The 25,491-nt window shown below is 36.8% G+C and overlaps 1 protein-coding gene across 1 annotated transcript in view; it reads left to right on the top strand.

Annotated features, from left to right (window-relative positions):
* Positions 1-25,491, top strand: part of LOC140227033 (neuroendocrine convertase 2-like) — a 60,111-nt gene that overhangs the window by 5,039 nt on the left and 29,581 nt on the right. Inside the window, exon 2 of the mRNA XM_072307468.1 lies at positions 15,230-15,355. Coding sequence (XP_072163569.1) covers positions 15,230-15,355 — 126 coding nt within the window. The remainder of the gene's footprint in view (positions 1-15,229; positions 15,356-25,491) is intronic.

Genomic DNA, 25,491 nt, shown 5'->3' with positions numbered 1-25,491 from the left:
CACGGTCTTCGAGATCACTTCTTCTTACATATAAAATATTAGCTTTTATAAAACAACCAACTCCTCCACCTTTTTCGTCTCTATCCCTCCTTTCAAAACAATATCCATCTATGTGTAATAAAGAGTTGGATATACTTTCACAGAGCCATGTTTCTGAGATTGAAAGTATTTCATATGGGTTATTCTCCAAAAATAATTTCAAATCATCAACCTTATTTCTCAAACTTCTTATATTAATATGCGAAATTTTTAATCCCTTACTTTTTGGAAATTCGGATGAAATTCTTGAGGAGTCGTCATCACATGACATTTGTGACAAATCAGCCAGGTGGGGCTGCTGATATTTAGTATTCATATCAGCGTTCCAAAATGGCATTTGTTGAAAAAGACACCTGGGACATTCCCACTTAAAGAACTGATAAGATGTATCATTATACTGTCTAGGCGAGACACATCCACATTTAATGTGTATCCATTGAGTGCAATTTGTACAGAGTAAGGCCTTATGATTGCATTTAACAGGTTTTTGACAAACGTTACAAAAAGATGATTCAACCATAAATAAAAACAAAAACAATTCTACATTCAAAAACAAACACTAACATCTACCTGAAATGATCTGTAGGGTAGATAGATATATACAGTAAAATAATGTAATACATACAAGAGTTTACTAATCACTATAAGGTCGTATACAAATGCGAACAGAGGGAGCTTGGACAAAATAAATGTATTAAATAATCACAACATTATGAGCTTAACTGGCATATATTCGTATACAAAATTGCGCAGATATTTCTATCAATATATTACTTTCTTTTTTTTTAAGACTGTGGAGTATTGTAGAATTTGCTGTTGAAGCAGAAATTCTTGAGTTCAGTTTGAGTACCTGTCTAATTTGGTGAGTTTAAGTACCTGTCTAGTTTGGTGAGGTCGTCTTCCCTTGATACAATCACACGTCCCATGTCATTACGTAGCTTGACACAAATGCGTCCATCCTGGGTCCATATTCTGCTGATTATTTTCTTGTATTTGCTCCTGATCTTCCAGAACAGATCTTTTCGCTTTTTAGTGAGACTCTCATTGATGTACACTATGTTGTTTGCATTCTTGAGCTTGAACCTCGCACTATAAACACTTTCGCGTTTGCGGTAGTTGGCAAATTTCACAATCAGGTTCCGGGTAGGTGTCCGTGAAGCGTTTTTCGTTGACGAGCCTCTGGTGGAGACGCCACTGGCTTGGTTGTGCGTGCTCGGCTTGCCCAGTCGATGAGTACGGTCAATGTCCTCCTCGCAGATATCGACTCCGAGGTCACTTCTGCAAAACTGGATGATTTTGGTGTCGGTATTCTCATCGGGGGTCTCGGGTACGCCACTGAAGATGAGACATGTCCGTCTAGAGTATTGCTCAGCCTCGTCATTGGCGTCTTGCAAGTCATGGATCTGCTTCCTCATTGACGTTATTTCATCATTCTGTTCGTCAATGTCAAATTTAACCGAGTCGGTTACCTCTTGGCAAATGGACTCCTTCATATTGTGGAGCAACTTTTCTTGTATGGTACGAACAAGTTCGTTCACGAAGACATCATCTTTGAGGAGGTTTTCGATGACTTGTCTTATAGCGGAGTTCAGACCCGTCTCGGGTGGTATCTGTGCCGAGTCATTCGTCGAAGTACTCTGTACGCGCCGGTTTCGAGTCACGTGATCAGCGTACGTGTCGAGAGGCGCCGAATTTAAACACACAGGTGGTTCTTCGGCTTGGTCCGGTGCACTACTAGCGAGAGCTGGTTGTTCCTGCCCGGGCTCTCTGGGGGAGCCAGTGGGCTGTTGCTGGTTGGTAGCTGCCGCCCCGCGTTTACCTTTTTGTGTTTTCCCGGTCATTTCTCTTGTTGGATTCCACCAAAAGCTTCGGTTATTCTTTGCAGTTAATATTCTCAAGATGCTAGATTTCACAGACACATGACAGGTTCCACCTACGTTACACAAAATATCCGCAATTTTGAGTAATTTCAGTCCATTTTGCTCCAAGTTGCGCAGAGCTCCTCCTAATCACGTCCGCTCGTACCGACGTCCATAGCTAATATATAGTGACTAATGGAGAGATGCACGTATTGAACCACCGATGAATAGTTAAAAAACTGAGCTAAGAAAAAAAGAAGAGAGCAAAGTTATTCACAGATTGACAGCTAAAGAAAGGGTCAAAATGGAGCACAGAAATTTGATTGGACAGATCACAAGGACAAGAAGCCTTAGATAATCATGACACTCGTAATTTTCTCCGTGGGCGACTCGTGATACTTTGAGGCATGTCATTATTTCCCGTTGACCTTGAGGTCTGTTTTGTAAAGCCTCTTGTGCCGGTCACCCAAGGCCTAGAATTGGCTTCGGTACAATTAAGGTCATTACCGGTATCATTACTATGATTTCATTCTTGCATGCTCAGTGCTTCTTTGGGAACATGAAGCTGCGCATTCGGGTTTCGCGTAAAGCACGCCGTACATTGTTGTGATTATGTAGGACCTATAATTTCATTTCATTGCATTTCATTTCTTCTATTAAGTTTTCACACAAATTATGCAATGTTGTGTTTACAAATTCCAACCATGACAATGTAAAGTAACACATAAATTATAAGTTATAAGTGCAGTACATACAAATAGCATTTACATGGTACAAAATCTATTGAATAACCAAAAATCTGAAAATGAAGGCTCGACACGAACTTTTTTTCTTCTGTGGACAGTTCGAGCCACCAAAATCTTCAAATGTCATTCTTTATTTATTTATTCATTTTTATTTATTTTTCCTTTTGGTGGCTCGACATTGTAGTTTGGTGGATGTACAAAAAAGGAAGAGAAAGGAAGAGTAAAACATAAAAAAACAATAATCATGTAATAAAACATAAAAATATTACAATAAAACATGAAAACTATGTGAAAATTGGCAGGAGTGATAAAGGGCTTGTAATACCATGTACTGTGACTAAGATCACTACATGTAATATATTCAATATTGAATTGACGCATAAACATGATTTCCATGACACTATACATATTCATGAAATGATTAATTTTAACATTAGGGTGATAATTGCACCCGCTTCTATTATTGGACCAATAAAGATTTTAAGAAATTATACGTTCTTTTGGCCCGGTCGGGCCACCAAAACTATCTATTTCTGGTGATCCCGAGACACAAATGTGTGTATGTATGCATATATATGTATATATATATATATATATATATATATATATATATATACATATACTTATAAATATGTACTCCCATGGAGATACTCACTTTTACCTTTCTTTCTTTCGAAAATTATAATAATAAATCAGACGAAAATGTTGCTGACCGGAAGCAAAGACTGTTGATGTTGTTAGAGGAGTTTAATCTTATTTGTTTTCGCTATCAATACAATACATACTGCAGGAAGAATTCTTCTTTATTTTTAGCAGAGGAAAAAAACAACAACACACAGCTATAAAGTCTATGATCATATCGACAGATGTTAATGCAAACTTCCTTCCGTCTTGCTCCTCAGTGGGATTTTAACGATCAATAATTTCCTCCTTTTTTAATGTCATGACTTGTTTATCACGCGTTGTGTAATATGAGCTGCAATAAGGTAATTTCTTGTTCTCCCATGACAGCCGCTCTGTCTACTACATTTGGATAAAATACTTGTATTAGACAAAAGGAAAACTTCCGTGATATCTCCGGTGCCATTTCAGAATCAACGTGCTAAATAATACAACGAATTTCGTACACGATATAGACTGATCACATTTGAAGAATACCACATGCGCATACAAAATGCTTAGGATCTAATTATCAACCTGTGATATGTTTCAAATGCTAGAAGAAACCCAGTGTTGACAGAGCAAACGAATCTCAGGTTCTCATAGTGTCAATTGAATCGTCATAAGTAGAAGCCACTCATTATCTACACTGAATCTTGAGCCTCCATGGTACACAACCAAGATGCAGTTCGGATGTTGTCATGATAGTTACAATTGTCATATCTAAGCGTTCATGGCAAATCTATGCTGTGCGCAAATATCGAGACTATACTCTTGCCAACCAGTCTGCGAGTATATAGGTACGGAAGTCATTGTTGGGTAGGCAAATCTTGATATCTCTTTTGACACGCCCGATGTTACGACACACTGATTACGACAAACCAGGTCATGAAACTGATCAGCGATATAGTCTCAATGCTGTCTCTGCGAAAAGGGATCAGGACAATTTCCTACTGATCTGCTTGCAGAACTTCACGGCAGTGATGGACTTAACAAAACCATCACTTCTTCATTATGTACGCCTGTGTCATCCAATTTTCCTTCAACAAGACCATCGTCTCTTTTTTGCCAACATGGATGTCATCAGAATTATTTGAAATTAACCCTCTGGTTACTGTCGCATGGAGTTATCACCTTTGTTGATGCCTTTAGCAGACTGAGAAAGGAGGCGGGTTATAATGTAGATGGGGCTTCCTGTTCCCCTTATATACAGGTGCTTCAAACATCTTTTTTTTTTTTTCCCGCTAGTCACATTTCATGAAAAGATGCGGTAAGTGCTTTGCTTTGACCGTCGTCAGTGTACGCACTGGTGCAAGAGTCAGCGACGTTGAGCAATCTTTTTCCCCGCGATGTGCATCTATCAGAAATTGTTCTATAGAATCGGAGTGTTAATAATGCTCCTGTGGCACAGCCGTGACATCTGGAGTGAACGAAAAAAAAAAATCCATTATTGCATGCAGTCACTCTACTCATTGATTGCGTTTGGGGTCATCCCACAAGACGGACACCCACGAGTCATACAGCCCACGAGTTCGACATAGAAAAGAGGTCCATGAGTCATACAGCTCACGAGTCTTACAGCCCATGAGTTCGACAGATACAACACGGGGCTTAATGTGTCGGTCTCGTGGGCCTTGTTAGCTTAGTGTAGAACTCATGGGCTGTATGACTAGTGAGCTGTATAATGGGCTGGGGACTCGTGAGCTCTATGACTCGTGGATGTCGGTCTCGTGAGGTGCACCCTTGCGTATTTACTGTTATAAGATATCTGCGTACATGTCTGAGCGAAATTATTGGGAAGAAACAATCGATCTGTTCTTCGGTGCAAGTTGTATCTGGATAGACAAAGTTAATATTCACCTGATCTCACGATTGAACTTGACTTAGGGAGGTCATACTTGTCAGCAAATTTTGTATTTTTTTATTTCTTGTTTTTTTCCAAAAACAAATGCATGCGATTACCTGAATAGAACCGAGGGGATACATGTTGTATCGATGGTATATAGTAAAATCGAAACAGCTTAGTTGCAGTACAATGATGCTACAAGACTTGAAGTAACGTAGATGCATTAAACTGTTGGAAGTAATGAAGAAATGAAGGGAGAAAAACTTTGAATTTTAATACAAGCTACTTCCACGGATGTAGTATTGGCAGCTCCAAAACGTGATGCCATCGTGGAGGAAAAACTTGGATGATTTGAAATGGATATTCCCAGAGAGCTGGACCTCTGCGGTCCCTAAAACGCCAGAAAGGATCAAATTCGGATGAAATTCAAATTGCAGCCGTACCTGTTTAAAAAGAGGTTATTTTTAAGTCTCCTATTTTACGTTGCTTTCATTACTTTCGCAAAAATCAGTGAACTTTTATCTCTATTGTTTATTATAGGGACGTAATGCGCATGTCCGATGTTCGGATTGCCTAGGTGTTATGATTTTTTTTTTTTCGTAACGTGCATGCGCAATAGCAATGGGTTTGTCGACAAAGGTGCGTAGATATTAAGCCAATTCAACACAAAAATAGAGGTATTTCTTTTATTTTTTTCAAACCTCGCATGTCTATGGGTGAAAGTCACATCACTCATCTCTAGCTACCGAAACCAAAACTGCTATCAAGCTTTTGCGTCGCTTTCCAAGAAGGTATTTCGAATTGGCTTCGTGGCCACGAAAATGCTGCTTACCACAGTTCTGAAGAGGTGAGTGTTATGGTGTATGCATGCAATGAGAGTAAATCGAGTTGTGTTATTTTTAGTTCTGCCCACGCCAGAGTGGCAACGATCGGGAACAGTCGGTGAGAATTGAGGGTTGATAGCCAACATACAGACACATTAACAAAACAATTAAAAAAAAAAAAGACCCATCCCTATTCGAGAATGGATGCGTCATCAGATGCTGAATTGCTCTCATGTCATGGTTTCGTGTTTATTGTGGTCTTTCTCTCATACTATCTGCCCAATGGATCTAATTATTATACTTTTTAATTTACATAGCCACGGTCTCACGAAGGGTGCTTTTCGCCATTATTGACGCCTATACTCATTCGCTGATAAACAGTTCTTTTACTCTCTTCATCTCCCTGAAACTGAATTAAGACGAACTGAGGAACATTTTCGTCTCGTCGTCCTATTTTAAGCGGGAGAATGTCTTACAGTATACCTTACACTCCAGAGTGAGTTGATTAAAATCATAATTGCGAGTGGTGGAAGATCTGAAGTAAATCTCAAGTAAAATAGACCACTTTGATAGGCGAAAGAGTAGACGGACTCGATAACAAGTAATAATAATCAAGAGCTCAATCCTACACTCAGCAGACACATACACAACAACACTGCGGATGCAAAAGTCCGCGGACAGATCAGATGACCGGGTTAATTGCGTTTTTAGCGATTTTAGCCTTTGCACTTCCAAACTCCGCAGATTTTTGATCGAATTCTGAAACGGAAGTCCTTTAATGGCTTGGAGTTGTCCTCGCAAATTCCCATGAAAGGGCTTTGAAATAGTTATTTTGCAACTGTCACTTAATATCCATCCAAAATTTATTTCAGTTTTGCTAATGTACTAATCATTCTGTTTTCTATCCAAGTGTTGATTTAACCCTATTCCCCCCAAGTGTTGATTTAACCCTATATCCCCCCCCCCCGACGTTTCGCGTGATTATTCCGCAACGCGTGATGCTCTCGCCGCGACATTTTATGACGCAACTTTTGATACCAAATTTGTCGCTCCCGGGCATACCGTTTTGAAGCCACGCCCCTTTGAAAAAAATTCGTCGACCCAAAAATTGCTCAAAAACATGATTTTGTGTACAAATCCAATGCAAACTGTGTTTTTGCGATTAATTCATCTAAAAATAAATATTTTTACTTTCAATGGCTGATAATGATTTATTTTAGCCTGATTATGCTTTAAAAAGTTTCTGCAACAAATTTTGACGAAAAAAACCCCCACAAAAACAGAAAGTAAAAAAACAGAGAAATACATAAGAAATTCAATAAACAAAAAAAATACATAATAAATAATTATGACGCCAAATTTTTGTTTCAATGTTATTGTTGAGGTTACTGAAAAGAATATGTTCACCAAAAAATAGAAGTCTTGGAGCTTTCTTTTATTATTTATAGGCAAAAAAAAAAATTGCATAAATTAGCATAGATTAATTAATGTAAATATATATAATGAATTAAAATTTGAAAAATCTAACTATACAGTCTTGTAGATTACATTGGCCTCTACCGTGGTGCGAATTTTCGCGAGGATCGCGCAATCCACGACCGAGATCTGAAAGGGGGGGGGGGGCTGCCCCCCCCCCCCCCGGTGGTTTCAAGTCCCTCAAAAAACCCGGTGGGATTAGGGTTAACCTGTTCAGCGTACACGTGCTATAATGGGTAAGTGGTTCTTGCCTAAAGTGAACACTTTAAGTGAACACTATAGGGATCTCAGTTTTGAAGGATCCATATGTACATACGCCTTGTTTGAGATTTTACTTCTTCTGTCATTGCTTGATTTTTAGGTGATGTACTGCCACTTACGCGGAAGTGACAGATATAGTCCATTCCTTGTGCGTGCGGCTGACAATATTGTTATAGATTCGTTCGCATAATTCTGCGTACTGTTAACCATGTCTAATTCCTGTGCCTATTACTGGTTTAGACGCGCATGGCTTCGTTGCTGGGGGATCAAATCATTTCAATTCGCTACGCAAAAAACAGCGGGCTGTTTCGTTAATGATTAAGTCCTTTAGTCTGAAAGTGCAGTGCTGCGACATTGATCGTTCGTTGACAAAACAACATCTCCAGGCCTGTGGGAATTAAAGAAAGCATACTATCTGCAAACCATCTGTAATCTGTAGGTAACATACACAGAATAGCTCAAGAAATTTGTTGTCTGTTACCCGTTACCACACATTGTGGCCATATCAGATAAATTGCACACGACTCTTGTTGATTATCCAATTGAAGACATTTTCCAATTAATTTAAACAATATTCGTACATCAGAACAATTATTTTAGGAACCATATTTTCAGTACCCGTAACAGTTATTCAAATGTTAAGCAATTTATTTTTTTTTTCATTTCTGTAAATTTCTCAATTAGATATAAGTGCAAACGAATCGAGCAATTATCAATATCCGTGTTGATAGTGCCCTAAATCACAACTCTCTGTCCTATTCTATGATTTCACTGTAATGATTATTAAAAGAAAACAAAATAATATCTCATGTTTTGGTATTGGGATATTCAATAATGCCGTAATGATCATGAACTTATATCTTTGGGGTAACTTTTGAGAAGCTTGCCTTAGAGAGAATAAATATAACATTGCAAACAAGCATGCAGTGATGAAGATAGAGACTGTCTCACAAATATCAAATATAGCCAGAACTATGCAGCTGACATTTTAAAGCCGTCCGTGAGTTGTATTTCAGTTGCCTCGAAATGCCAGATATTACAACGTGATCGCCGAAATCTCTGCGTGACCTTTATTCCCAGGGAGATGTCTGCAATGCATATTGAAGTCATAAAATGGCCCACGGCTCTGTTTTAATGCGCTCTGCAAGCACAACTATGCGTCTTCCTATATCTTCAAAATGTGGGGAAATGGAAACGCGGCCCGCAAGCCGAATAAACTGCGCACCCCATTACCGACAAGCACGAATCGACTGATATCGATTCACGGCTGGTATCGGCGTTGACTTACGGGTACGAGCAAATAACGGCCTGGTGATAATCCAGGTAGAAAAACCATTGGCGATCTCGCCTTCCTACATTTGCACGAAGTCCGGCGACTCGGGGATATCTTCCGTTCAGTGATGGCTTTTAAATGTGTGTGTTGTTGTGCCGTTTTGTTTTGTTTTATTATTCTTGAGGGGAGAGTTCTGTCTTCCGGCATTTAAGTCAAACGTACATTGACATTTACGTAATGTCGGAAGCAGCATCAATCCAGGCGACAGTGATGGAGGTTTATAAACGAACGCCATAAACTAAATACTAACTGCTAAAGAAGATCATTTTAATATTACCATAATAATCAAGGGTCAGTTAGATAAAACAATGGCATAGTCACAATTGATAGTGACTCTGCCATGGTGACTATTTCATAGAAAACCAAAGCCAAGAAAATAATCATTCGTAGTTACCATTAATAACAGTATTGTAAAGTTCTTATAGTTTTATGCAACCGGGATCGAATATCGGGAACGACAAAAACGTCAAAGCAGTAAAATGACAGTGATAATGATAACCAGTTACACTCGTTTTAATAGTCTAAACACTTGTTTGTTGTGCCAGAGGTCATCCTCCATAGAAAGCTTGAAGACTACAATTAAAATTATGTAAAAATAAAGAATGTAATAAGAATAGATTCATAACGAAAACGCCACTACCCCCTCTTACAAGATGTTTGCGACATGCTTGAAAGCACTATAGCAGACAGTAAATTGAAATTCGATATTAGCGTTGCTGTCTGCAATTAAGTGAAATCTACAACATTAGAATACCCAGACAGAAAAATAATAAGTTGAGGGGATGTAATTCATGTGTATGAATTAATCCGTCATCCGCCTACCAATCGATCAAAACTGCTGAGTCGATAACGCCGCGGTGCCACTGACGCTGAATCGTTCCATGTTCACGACAGTTGCATTGTAACAGCCTTTCCGATTTTCCTTTATCCTTTACAAAAAACAAACAAACCATACTTGCAATTACCACATACATATACAAGCGTGCTGGTCAGTATTTCAACGGGACGTCATCATCACATTGTTTGAGGGCAACCTAAATATTCATTCTTTTACTTTTATAGTACAATTCGGAAAGTTAAAAGTGAAAATCAGAAACAAAATCAAGCAAGAAATTTGGGTGTTGTTGTTGTTTTGTTGTTGTTTTTTTGACATAGCGATTTTTAGAAAAGGGCTAACAAGTTCGATGGATGAATAATTCTCAGTATTATTCTAATGTGCTAAAAATTTCAGATTTTTTTAAAACTTCTTCTGACTAAAGCATTTCCATGACTGACCCCACTATGTTGTAAGTCACAAAGAATACATGCTACAAAACAGACTTCTAGAATTGTCAGATTATCAGAAAAAATATCAAAAGTAGGATATTTCGTGCTCAGCATTGTTCTTCGAATGACTGAGAATAATTGTCCACAACGTATAGCAAATTAGACTTGTATCGCCTGTTTTCCGCTGGATTCGAGTAATGTATATATATATATATATATATATATATATATATATATATATATATATTTTTGTAATACATCGTACGTTCTTTCTTCTTGAAATAATTGTATCAACAAAGTGTGCTATTGGAAATCAAATATCATTTAAATTGAACTGAATTTGCTGCAAAAGTTGCCCTATTCCTCAGTAAATCGTTTGCCTATAGTTTAAAGCTTTTTGTGATTCAGTAATGTAGGCCAACCTTTTTGTAGGCCGAGCGTTTTCGCTTCCTTTAAAGTTTGAAAAGTAATCCTTGCTGTCACGTTATCCGACAACCATGACTAATTCGGCGTCGCGTCCTATGACAATTCAAGAAGAGAACCAAATCGAAATTAGTGATACTCGAACAGATACCCGCTGTCTGCGCTTTCCTCGGGGGTTCACAATCAGAAGGAAGCTCACATCCATTTACAGGTGACTTGAAAAGGTCACAAATATTACAAATTAGATCGCACAGAAATTCCTACGGAAAGTTTCGTCAAATTCGAAACACCTTTGCTATCTGTTCCCCTATCATCAAGATTAGATTTTCAATCGCTACTTCACGGTGCTTTAATTTGTGATATGCGTAAATGATATAATATACGTGTAGAGAAGAATTAGATTCCTGGAAACCATTTGATTAATTCGATTAAAGTTATGTTAATCCCAGCAAAATTGATTGGGTGTTGATAGTAGTGATTGGTAAAATTCTCATGAAGCAACTTGGTCATATAATTTATGTGTTACTTTACATTGTCATGGATTGATGTTGTAAATACAACACTTTATGAGTTGTGTGGAAGCTTAATACATGAAATGAAATGAATTAAATGTATTATGACTGTGTCCATACAATGCAAAGACCTTCAAGGGGACCATGGACTCAAATTTGCCCTACGTACAATAAACAAAACCATTATAATATGTGAAAGACAACAACATTGACGAAGTAAGGGACAAAAAAAAAATAGTCTGGGGTCACTCTCTACGGCAATATTAAAGACTGAGACTGGCACGAAAGTTGTATTGATCTTTGTTTTCTCATTGTAAATAAGAAATAAATGTGAGTCACAAACAGTAATCGTTTGACTCTGAATACAAAGGCCTTAACTGGAGGAACGTTTTAATTTATTTCAACTATTACTCTTCAGACTTTTCCATTATTCACATTGTTTATCTGATTTGGAGTATGTAAATGATGATATGTCAATGTTTACATAATGTATTATCTCGATACCTTACAGTGTCTAACGTTGGAAAAAGCTTGGCAAAAAATGCAAAGTCATCTTTACAAAAGAACACGATCTGTACATACTCGGTTCTAGGTTTCAGCTTGGAGGCAAACGAAAAGAGCGTGCATATGTGGAGTCAATAAGCCGTGATAGCCTGTTGAAAAAACAAACAAACAACGATGCAAAACCGAAGAGGGCATTATTAATAAAGGTGAAAGTTAAGGGAAAGATTTTTTTTTTACTAATACATTTGAAGTAATATCATTCTGTGACAATATTATTCGCATACTGGTTTCATCATACGTATACTATCTTTTCTCTCTCTCTTCCTCTGTTTGTGTATAACAATAATGATAATAATAATAATAATTATTATTATCATTATAAATACACAAATATAAATTGAAAATAGATGGATCTATAGACAGTCATTGCTGTGAATACAGTTGACTGTGAGTCTGCAGATGATAGGTTGAGGGAAAGACCACGTCACTTCTCATTCTCTGTCGTTTCAATACATGTTTCTTTTGTCGATCACGAAGGCGTTTCAATAATAGTTGGGCGAAATTCAAATTGCTCTTTTCCACTGATATCTAGGACTTCTCCAATCAAATCATTGTCAAACGAGGCTTTTATTACTGTGATATTTGACAGTTCGACCGAAGCTTTGGAGTAATTGTTTTCGTGTGCTCGGAAAGATTCTCGTGAAAGGACAAATTTGTCACTTCCTTTACCAAATTGCATTTCACTTCTTGCAGTGAGAACAACCATTTTGACAGCAGAAATGTAAGAGAAAAGTACATTGGGTCTCAGATATCCCAAAACATTAGCATTATCCGGCTAGTGGCTGTCATACATATGATGTTAATTTAGGTAAGTCACGTTAATTTCGTATTCACTTTTTCGTCTTTGCCCGAGAAGTTGTTAATGTGGACGAATCTACCTGCCGATGTCATTAGGTTTAACATTGACTAACCATAATCTGTTATCTATCTTTAAGTATAAATGCACTCATGCACGTTATATCGCATGATTGTGAACTGGATTATACTGTTTCATTTCCTATGATAGGCTCTATAAACTGCTCACAATCATTGTGATTAGTCAAAAGAGTGGGTATGGATTGTATAGATACTTTTCCTATATATGAAAGATCAAGATATCTAATGAGCTTGTAAATTAGCATAATATTGCATCAATTACGGTTCACATGATGACTCTTGCAATTGCACGCACACACACATACTCATCCACACACACCTTCACCTCCACACAGCTCCAGATACACACAGAACTGTACATTTCCGATAGCCGAATTCGCCGATGAATAAGCAATAGACGTGAGCGTGTCGCCCCTAGTGCTTTAATGACGCAGGAAGCGGGAGATGCTTTACTCATTCCGGTCAACCATATGGTACGGCAAATCATTCAGACATTTTCCTGGGATATTGCCTCTATACAAGGTCGTGATCGTTACCACGGTACCACGCTAGTATCTATGGTCTATAACGCACTATATGTACAATCAACGTCATTTTCGTCATATTGGGGATACCGCACAAGCAGTGACGTAATCATCGTCAGTGCAGTGCCGGTCTTATTGATTGACACAAAGGATTATCTTGTCCCGTTTATTATAATGAGATGTTGCCCTTTACCCGCAACATTTGTTGCCTGACATGATAACGCGTGGTTCCATTTCACAATGGTAATTATACTATTAGGAAATATAATATGATATTGTTTGCATATTGATAGAAGAAGTATGCAGAACACATTTTCCCCTCATCTCTCATAACTGACCGTTTCTGGCTTACAATTTGATTTTAATGGCAATCTACAGTCCCCCCCCCCCCAACAAAAAACAAAACAAAAAAAGATGGTGAGGAATCATTAAATATAATTATACTCAATTTCACTAAGAGATCATTGCAAATTTAGCCGCGTTATTGACAAAAGATTATCATCAACCAAGTAAAACCTTTAATATTCTCATCATTTTCGTCATGAATAAAAAAAAAAAGATTAACTACCCGGAGAAAAACTGAAATCACTGAGAGCTTTCCAAAACTTACTTACATACGTGCAATGCCTTTCTACAAGTGTGTTATCAAAGCAAACGTGAAGCTTCGCCTCGAGATACATCCTCAAAGATGGCCTGCTTAGATTACAACAGGTTATCAGAACAATCGTTCTCCTTTCGGTGATTTCACGGACTTTGGCTATAAGAAAACTGACCCCGCCCCCCCCCCCCAAAAAAAAAAAAAAAAAACAAAAAAGTAAAAGATAGAAGTGAATTTGTATCATGGATTTGAATCTTGAATGAACTAATAGTTTGAAAATGGCCAATTATCATTTTACACTCTCCAAATATGAACGCAATTCATCTTTCGAAGAAGCCAGGTTATTGCATTTTTTTTTTTTTATTTCATATCCATTTTTCTGTTTCGAAATCTACTTCCCTGGACTTCAAGAGATGCGTTGAAGTGTGAATCAATCCAGCACACCATGGCATAAGAGTCTTGATGCGTTTTCAATGGGCTGGGTATAGGCGTGCGAGTTGATAGCTTGGGGGGTTTCTGGCTCAAGCGAGCATGAATGCAGGATAATAGATTCCAAACACCAAGTCCGTTCATTTGGGATTTCTTCGAGGCTCATAACGGGTGACAACATTTCCCTCTTGCTGCAACACATGAAGAAATCCAAGTTACGTGTTCTTTCCCTGTCGCCAATACAGAGGAAACGTGGACCTATAATGCCCTTCTGCTGCTCACAGCACGTAGTGACGTGACTGGATTTATAGATACATTTCATCATTCTTTTGCTCCACTATTATAGTGCAGTGACTCCAAGGATGTGGATAGAGTTTGTTTTGTTTTGTTTTGTTTTTTGGCCACCCCAACAAACCTTTCCTGAAAACGTCCATCTTTTTGTCCATTTCTGAAATAGATCCACATGTGTATGTTGAAGCGGCTCTATGACATTTACGCCTGACAATTGCTCCCATGAAATATTAAGTACACTAAGCCAAACATAACCCTGTCCATAATCCTAGTCCTCACGTCAAACTAAACTTAAAATCCTATCACAACCCTAACCCTAGGTCCTTGGAAAAATTCAAGACCGGAACATTATTTTGTCGCAGGTGTAAATGTCGTGTCACCGTGAAGAAGGCAGTGACGACTTATTAAATTAAAGACATCAATAACATCATATGTAACGTTTGTAATGTTGCGCGAAAGTGGGAGTGCTATGTATTATGCCCATTTAAAATGAGTAATGTGTTGCCAAAATATCTTAAAGAACAAACAAGAAACAACTGAATAAAGAATAGTAAGAAGTTGTTCCATTCTCTCATAGTAGCTCAGTGTATAGTGTATAGTGTATTGGAATACAACACAGCTCAATTTCTAACACAGTCATATTGGGAAAATAGAGAAATCAAAGAAACGAAAGTAAGATCTACCTTGACATCTTCCTGACAGGTATTGAAGCATCGACCAAACCTGCACCACTTCGTGAAGCGAGATGCTGAGGAATCGAAGCCAGCTAGTCGGCGGCATAGGAGGAGCCTGGAAGACACGCTGACTCGACTGCAACAAGATACCAAGGTGGGTGAAATTTGTTTATGCAAGATTTGTACTTTATTATTCTTATTCCTATTCTTTTTCTTCCTCATGCTCTTTATTATTATAATTATTATTATTATCATTTTATTATCATTATTATAATCATCAATAGAGATATTATTATTATCTTATTATTATTATTATTATTATTATTATTACTATTATTATTATTATTATTGTTATTATCATCATTATTTCATCTCTCTCTCTCCTTTACTTATTCCTATTCTTGATAGGATGATCAAAAGGGGTCTAGAGCAATTACCCCCTGGGCAATTACCACAGACACTTCCCCTGACCCTAACCGTAATTATAATCCTGAACCTAGTCCCAACCCTAACCCAAACTCTAACCCTAAACCTAACCCTAACCCTAATTTTTACTCTAACCTTATCACTAATCAGTATTTAGCGGGGGGTAATTACCCTGGGGGAGGGGGGGGGGGGTAATTGCCCTGATACGATCAAAAATTGTGTGAGACGAATTCCATATACCGCCGAATAAGATGTATTGAGTAATCACAAAATCAGAATACTGATGTTCCCCAAAAGTTTGCCCAAATAATTTGGTATTCATGGTGACTTCTGGTGACGCACACATACGTAATAATTATGGCCTACTTATTATGTATAAGAGAGTTTAGTAGTAGGCCCACCTGTTTTCAGTAGAAAGAAGGTGATTTCTTTTGATCTGACAAATAGAAGCAATTAAAATTCCTCGACAATATCATTCTTAATTCCCCATCAGACTGGCACGGAGTACACAGGAAAACAGTAGTAGTGATCATTTCAAACTGTATTTCTTCTTGAGTGGGATTTTCCTGCCTTCAGTTTAACTCTACGCATGCCACAGTAATATCTTGTCCATAGGTATGTGTGTGGAATTTGTGCACATTAGACTCACTGGCACAGAAAGGACTTTAAAGAAGACCTCCAAGTCACACTCTCCGCTCTCCCGGCTGTCTCTGTAACATGTCCATCTTATTGAAAATGCATTCTATCACTCCTGCTGTTTTCTTTATACATACATCAGAATTCCAGCAGCCTTAACTATGAGGACGCTTGTATTTTGATTAGAATTTACTCTACAGACAAGAAAAAAAAAATTAGTCTGATGTGTTTAATGATTATCTTCATGAAGCTATTACTTTAAGAAAAAAAGTACTGTGCGATTAGGAATAAGGTAATTGAATTTTAGAGGCATTATATCAAATTATATTAAATGGGTTAGTCAAATACCGGTTAGTGCTTGGCTAAACACAGTCACGTGATGCTATTTCGGGAGGCTATAAGAGACGAAGTCGAGGGACTTATAACCTCCCTCAATAGCATATCAAACCCTTCGGGTGGAACATTCGGTATGTTCCCTCCCCCGCCAGTCATCATCTATACAGATTTACAGACGAGACGTTATGTGAGCCACTGTTGCGAGTTAATTGATGCTGACAACAGCTGGATAATAGAAATGCATTTACAATTTATTTGTGTCTGTAAGGAATTAAGCATACAAAATGCAAGTTTCCCTTTGTTTTGTTTTGTTTTATTTTTGTTTTGTTGTTGTTTTTTGTTTTGTTTGTGTGTCGATTTTTTTTTTTTTTTTTTTTGGTCTAACCCAGCTGAGATTATATATCCCCAGGGAATCACCTTTCTTCTCTGCCCGCTTCGATCCTGCTTGAGTTCTAGTGACTATTACCACAACGGGAAAGCAATAAAACAAAAGTTTCAAATGTCACGAGGATAGTATTTATTGTGAGATATTGAAGAGCATTATATTCCCGTCTGACCACCTGCATTCTTTCCTGAAGAGATGATATTGTCTATTCTAGGTTTTTGACGAGTTATCACTCGGTCTGCTCTTTACAATGGGGAAAAGCAAGCGATATGGACAGAGAGATGAATATCTTGTAAGACATCGTATAAAGATGTACTTCCTCCATGTCACAGCGGAGACAGGCAAAGATGGAGCAAAACACCTTGCCCACGGCCATAGACGCATGACTACATCTGCCGAGCGTTCGATCGAATCCCCAGCACGTCACAAAGGAGCGTATTACGAACATGACGAAGTGCGCTTCCTTGGTATCACAAAGCATATCACGCTGGTGTGTGCGTGTGAGGTGTCTATGTGGGAGGGGGTTCGAGGATATTCATTAACACGCTCCTGAAAAAAAAAAATAAATAGAAAAGATAATGATGAATAAGAAATAATAAATCTCTATCTTTGGCCGTTGTCAGGCGTCATTGCCTACCTCAGCCGGAAATGTTCCCCAGAAAATGACGCGCAGTGAAATTTATATCTGATGATGATATAGTTAAAGGCCTTTGTAAGAGATGCAGCTTTTTCATAGTTGTTGACTTCCAGTTATCTGCAATGATTAGACGTCAACAATTACCAAAGAATATATATATATATATATATATATATGTATATATATAAGAATATATATATATATAAGTGCCCATGAGATAGATAACAATGAAATGAAATATAAGAATAATAAGAATATATATATATATATATATATATATATATATATATATATATATATATATAAGTGCCCATGAGATAGATAACAATGAAATGGAATATCTTTTCTTTTTTCAAAAATCGTTTCAAAATCTTTCTTTAGCTCTGAAGTCTACATGTTAATATATCGACGTGCATAATTACGTTGCAACATTTTTATCTAGCCATCAAATAATGGAGACCATGCCAAGATTACATTCAGAAGCACTTCAAACATCTGAGGACTAGTCAGAGTCTCTGTCCACTCTCTACTCCGTTTACACGCGACAAGATAGCGGAATCGAAAATTAGGTTTATCCTGCGTTATTAGTTTTTATCCCGACCATCAGGTATAGGTTAATGCAATTTGTATTCCCTTTATCGTTTACAATTCTTATTAAAGAATGACAAAGACAGTCTCTATAATTCTTAACGCCCACCAATTAAAGGCAATGTTTTAAAGAATACATTGCAGGTCTACTTTAACATTTGATAAAATCTAATTTGAACTGCAAGATAAACCTGTTTCAGTGAGTCTATAGAATGAAGCTATAGGATAAAACATTGACAATGAACGTTAAATACCTCGAAAAGTTTTTTTTTTTTTTTTGGATATTAGTGTTGGAATAGCGATAATAATACCCCAAGAGTTATAGCATAACTATATGTGTGTTTCTTTGATTATGAATTATGCTTGACCTTTTCTTTTAATTCCATCCAACAACAAGAACTATTTCTTTCAAAAAAAAAAAAACTTTTCATAAGTTATTTCTTTCAGCTGAGCCCCAATTACGTTTCACAGCTTAAACTGCTTGTTTGTTTCTTAATATCGTAGTGTCAAATCACAGCCTCGCAAATGAACCCCTAGATGTAACTTCCCGGCATATCGCGCAGAATTAGGCCAAACCCATTTTGTCTAAGCTTGCTTAGCCCACGAGTGTCGGTGATTCTCATAGCTGCTCAGTCTTACGGAACACCATCTGTCGAGGGGAATATAACATCAGATATGACATAAAAACCGCTTTCACATCAATTATTCGGCGAAAGATAAATACAGTAGCCATGACAACAATGACGTCATAACACAAGACGACAGAGAGAGAGAGAGAGAGAGAAGGGATGGGGAATGGGATAGGAAGGGAGGAAGGAGGGAGGACAGTAGTCTTGGCAGGAAACCGCAAGAGGCATTCCATCATTCTATCTCTGAACACAAGAAATATATTATCATGCTTGGGTGGCGGCTATTTTTGTGTCGAGAGCACTCTCCATCAGACGAGAGGGAAAGATAATATTGAGTGCGGGATAGTGCATATTTGTCATACGGGACGTCTTTACTCAAAAATATTTATTCATTTGCTTGTTTTGCTTATCGCATCTCAGACAAGTCAAGAGAGCAAGAAACAAAATAAATACATGAATAAGAAAATAACCGCGATTAGCATCTCTCTCCCCAGATGTTCTCTCGTGCCGCCAATCGTCAACATGCCACTACAATATTATTATTCCTTTCTCTATATAGGTTTTTCTTTCTTTTCCAAGGAGTAGAGCACTTAAACTGTTGGTATCATGTCATCTTCTCAGGGTTAGAATTATCAGTTGTGGCAATCGCACAGATTATCAGCACCATATGGCATGAGAGACTGGAGTAGCGGAAATAATTTAGACCGTCTCTAAAAACCAGTAAAAGAAAACATAAATACGATAACTGTATCACTATTCAAAGTAATCATTCTTACATCGACTTGTTTTTATTGCAACCGATGGACAAATTACCTTTCATCGACGTTAATACACATCGATTATTCCGTGTTTTGTGTAATAGTCAAGATAAAAATCATCAGCAAACATGCTTTCGGTATGTAAGCTCATGATTTTTATCTTGGCTTTAACTCAAAACAATCAGTTGCAACTGTCTCATTATAGGCACACACATCTTGAAATTTGTGAAGAGATCCATTTGTTATATGTATTATTATGTATGTTATATGCAGACACACACACACACAGATATATATATATATATATATATATATATATATATATATATATATATATATAAGAGAACACGCAGACATAAACACGCAACGCACACACAAAAAAAAAAGTACTGTTTGCCGACTTAAACGATTTGCCTGAAGCATAGGACTTAGCGTACCAGTCTTTTCCTTATCATATAGCTTTTTGTTCTCCATTTATAAACTGGATAGAAAAAATAAGGGCAATCTTTGTTTTGCACTTTCAATAGTGTGCATTTGAACGTGAAACACACGTGACCTTCGATTGTATAAACTATCATTCAGTCATCATCATATTTTTACTTCCAAACTAAGTTCATCAAATTGAACTCTGTACAGCAAAGGAGAGAAGTCAACGTTTGACAATTTCACCGGAAAGTCAAACTAATCAAGTTAATCTCCAGAGATGCGATATGAAAACAGTTTTCAAGTAAAAGAACCCATCGAGAACAAGGAGACATTGTCATTTGATCAGCTCATTGCACAGAGCCTTAATTCAAATTAACATGTTAACCAATCAGAAAGTAAGAACCAATCAGCAAGTGGAGAAAATGGTAGCATTAACATGAGGCAGAGAAAAGTCGACAGGAATGATCCGTCATGCTCTAGAAACAGGGACAGGTCCCCACTCTCCCTTTCCTACTCTCACTCATTGCTTCTTTCTCCCTCTTTTCTTGTTGTCTTATGAATATTATGAGCACTTTTGTAGTTCTGTAATGGTGCATCATCTCGTCACAAGAGCTCCTTTAAAAGCAGTATCAATCGTCCAATATATAGGACCCTCTCTTGCGAATAAAGCTGATTTGATGGGAAAGATATACAAAAAAAGAAAACACACACTTTAATGACCAACAGTGATTTCAAACTCTTTTCCGCTTACAGAAGCAACTATTTAACGGAGGTCAGTCTCTCAATCATCACTGTTTACGTACTTAATCCTGCATTAGATTAAAGTGCAATTTAACATTGACTTAAATATTTGGAACAATTATGACTCGAGTTTACCTATATACCGCCTACGGCGTTAAATCAAGCGAAGAACCATCTATCTCATGCAAGTGTACGGTAATTGCCGCACTATGTAAGGTCTAATGCATGTTTGAATATAGCCATCATGCGTCTCAGGAAGAAGCCACGCACCCAAACAAATAGACGCAAATAGGACAACAAAAAGCAAAACAAACGAACCTCAGGATATTAAGAAGGTGGCTAGACGTACAGGAAATTGAATCGCTCTGGATAGAAGGCGAGTCGAAAAGAACAAACGAAAAAAAAAAACCGAAAAAGATAAATATTGTGGCGACACTCCGATAGAATCACATCAACGATATGATTTTGATTAACAAAGCGGCAATGAAATTGAAGTGCATTTCACCATTTCATTTCATTTTTTTTTTTTTTTTTTTTGGAGTTGGAGTTACAGTCAAGGACACTTTTTCGTTCACGTTTTCATTTTGCTTAAAATGAAATAACACTTCGAAATTCATACCTGGACGAAATTTGAGACATGTCACATCTATCTCAGAATAAAAGACATCGAAACGGTAAACAGGTTAACAGGCTTGAGAAAAAAAAAAGAACACTAAAAGATTATGTCGACTTTACATAATTTTAGTTGTAAAAAGAAAATCCATCAGAGATTAGAGATCAAAGTTCTATTCAGCAAATACTAACGGCGGAAGAAATAATCCAGCCTTCGTCATGGTTACATATGAATTATCGTCTCCTATTATGAACAACTATTACCGCTCACTGCTGACTGTATGTATCATGCGTCAGACGCACTAACAAGAATTAATGCGCTCACCATTTCTCTTTTTCCGTCTTTATTTTGCTTCTTCACAGATTAACAGATACAGAATTTTGACATTGCTGCATATAAGTACAGTATAATGTTTTCTTTTTTGCAATGGTAAAAACAAATTGTAATACAATGCAAGGGGGAGGCTAAAAACTCCCTCATTTATACCAAAAACAAAGAACCGAGTCCACACAGCTTATTGGGCTCAGCCACAACCCCAACATATTCTCAGTCATATTTCAGGGATGATTTAATCATCTCTGCAAAACTTTCCATCCCCACTTGTCTACAGGCCGAACAAGCCAGTCCAAACAGAGTCTATAATCATACTGATCATGACAAGTGCAGAGGTTTGAAAATCTGAGTTAAAAGTGTAATTGACTGTAATTAGAATTTAGGAATGTAACTGAGCCCAATTGCTTAGACTGCAAGTAACAAACACCATTTGGTTCTATGAAATGTTAATTTTCCTTTTCTATAAGCTATAGCTCTTTCAACCTTTTCTAGATAAATTATCTCATTCTTAAACTGATGAAAACTTAAGGTCTTGTCTTGACATTTGTTACGAAAAATAAAATGTTTTGCATATAAAATAATGGTGTTTACCAGAGTCTTCTGGGTGTCAATACCAAAACAGATATCGATACAGGTTAGAGGTGAAGAAAGTATTGCAGTTCTTTCTAGCCACTTCGTAACGTTTTGCCAAAAGGTTCGTACATAATCACAGTAAAAAAACAGATGGAGCAATGTTTGCTCTTCAGTGTTGCATAAATTACAATTTGGGGATGATTTTATACCAATTTTAAATAGAAATTTGTTTGTTGCAATTATACGGTGCAAAAACTTAAATTGAAAGGTTCTAATTTTTGTATCTAATGTGGCAAAGAATGAAATATTGAAACGCTTTCTCCATATAATCAAACTCTCAAGGGGTTGTTGCAAATCTGTTTCCCATTTTAACAAAACACGGGAATACTCGGTTGGACAGATCTTTTTTAACAACTGTGAGTAACAAAATTTAACAGGTGATTTATGGCATACAAATGCTTCCAACTTGTCATCAAAAACTTCCGGCTGCTCATCAACATTTACATGTTCTTGTTTCAAAGCTCTTTTCCACTCAGCAGGTATAGCTGATAAAATTGCAAAATAATCTAAATAGTTTGAAATAGGAAGATTAAATTCAGCCTGCAATTCTTCAAAAGACTTAAAAAAACCATTTTCTCGTATCAAGTCTCTAACGTAAGATATACTTGCATTGGACCACCTTTTGTAAAATACAGTTTTGCCTGCTACCTTAATAAATGAGTTATTCCAAATCGGTTGCCAAAGTATATCTTTATATCTAGCAGGGTTGTAGTATCTGTAATGGGCCCAAGCCTTTAATACATCAATCCAAAAGAGATTTACAGATAAGTGGTTACAATCGTGTGCACTAAAGTTTCCTCTGAAAACACTCTTTCCTCCACATTTCTCCAGAAAGAATTTAGAGAACAATTTCCATTTTTTGGTTCCTGTTTGAATTTCTTCCTCGAGAAATCTCTTTACCCAAGATACTTTTAATGCCTGACAAAAACTTTCTGCATGTGGCATTTTCAAGCCTCCATTTTTGTAATCATCATACATAATAATACGTTTAATACGGTCAGTTTTTTGGTTCCAAACTTAGGCATCACCAGTGACTTAATTATAGTAATTTTTCCTAGCAGTGTCAAGTTACGGTGTCTCCAAATGTTCAGTGTGCTTTCCGTTTCTTTCAACCTTATTTGGAAATTCTGGTTAAAACAGTCTACACTTCCTCTTAAAGGTATATATATTCCCAAGTAAAATAGATATTCTGTTACCCAGTTCATCTGGATATCTGAACACAAAGTGCCACTCCACGGACCAAGACAAGCGATGTTGCTTTTTTCAATATTAACTTTCATCCCACATATTTTTTGAAAAGCAGACAGTAAATGAAATGTGTTTCTTAAGTTCACTTCATTAGCAGATAAATATACAATCGTATCATCAGCGTATTGACTAACTCTGAGTTCGACTCCATCAATTTTAATGCCAGTAATGTTCTTACTTTGCCTTAACATGATACCTAGGATTTCAACTCCAACTAAAAACAAATAGGGTGATAAAGGGCAACCTTGTCTGACACCTTTTTGCAAATTAAAATTGCTTGAAGAATATCCATTGTTAATTACACAACTGGATATGTCCGAGTACATCACTCTAATCCATGTAATGAAGTCGTCTTTAAAACCAAAGGTTTTTAAGCAAGCTATTAAAAAATTCCACTCAATATTGTCAAATGCTTTTTCAAAGTCTATTGACACAGCTAAACCTTTGGATGGTTTCATTTGACAATACTGAATCACATCTTTCAATAGTCGAATATTTTCTCCAATATAACGATTTTTTAAGAAGCCTGTCTGATCAAAATCTATTAAAAAAGGCAGAACTTTCTTAAGTCTATTTGCAAGAACTTTTGCTAAAATTTTATAATCATTGTTCAGAAGTGTGATAGGTCTCCAGTTTTTCAAATGGAGCTTATCTTTACCCTTTTTTGGCAGTAAAGTGATGACACCCCGCTTCATCAGTGTAGACAGCTCTCCATCTATAAAACATGTGTTAAAAACTTGACATAGTATATCTTTTATGTCTTGCCAAAATACCTTGTAGAAATCTATAGGAAGGCCATCACAACCCGGAGTTTTTTCACTTGGAATTGATTTAACAGCCTCGAAACACTCTTTTTCAAATACCATGCCTTCACAGAGGTTTGCCTGTTCTTCTTTTAGCGTAGGCATTGAAATATTATCAAAAACTTCTTTAATGTCCCTTTCTTCAACTTTACATGATGTATATAAATTTTCATAAAAATCCTTTTCCATAATCAAAATTTCAGATGGGTCACAAACGATCTCGTCATTCTTTAGAAGTTTTTGAATATGTTTTTTGTTGTAATTTCTCTTCTCCAAATTAAAAAAATATTTTGTATTTTTTTCACCATCACTGACCCAAGAAGCCCGGGTTCTAATCATTGATCCCCTAACAAATTCTTCTTGAATTTTAGTTAATTCTGCTTTCTTGTTCAATAACAACTTTTCTAGATCATGATCATCAGGATTTTGATCAAAATCGTTTTGAAGTTTTTCTATTGATTCTGCTAATAATTGGAAGTTATGTTTTAAATCTCGTCTAATCTTTGAAGATAATTCAATACACTTTTGTTTTACTTTAAATTTAACAAACTCCCATAAGTTACAGACACTCATATGAGAGTGCAACTTAATTGTAGATATTATAACTTTTCTTATTTGTTCCCGATTGTATTCTTGTGACAAAAGAGATGTATTCATCTTCCAGAACCCTGGTCCTCTTTTAGGGACCTTCTTAATAACTATTAAGGAAATAGCTGAATGGTCACTCCTGTGCCCATAATGTATATTACAATCCTCAACATAGTTACAAATATTTTTAGAAACCAAGAAATAGTCTAACCTGCTACGTGAGAGTTTGGAGCGCCAAGTAAATTGTAGCTTACTGGGGTTTCTTTCACGCCAAACATCCACAAGATCAAAATCATCTTTTAAGGTTTCTAATGCATCATAACAACGGGGGTGATATCGAACATGAACTGGATACCGATCTAAAACAGGGTTTTGAACAGTGTTCAAATCACCACCTATGAACAAAGGTTCTTCACAATACTCAGTTAATACATCATGTAAATTTTGAAAAACATCCACCTTATCTTTGTTTGGGCCATATAAATTTACAACTGTAAACTTTGTAGTTTC

The sequence above is a fragment of the Diadema setosum genome, chromosome 1, assembly GCF_964275005.1.
Source record: "Diadema setosum chromosome 1, eeDiaSeto1, whole genome shotgun sequence".
NCBI lineage: Eukaryota > Metazoa > Echinodermata > Echinoidea > Diadematoida > Diadematidae > Diadema > Diadema setosum.
The sequence above is the reverse complement of the archived record's forward strand: the minus strand, read 5'-3'. Positions and strand labels throughout refer to the sequence as shown.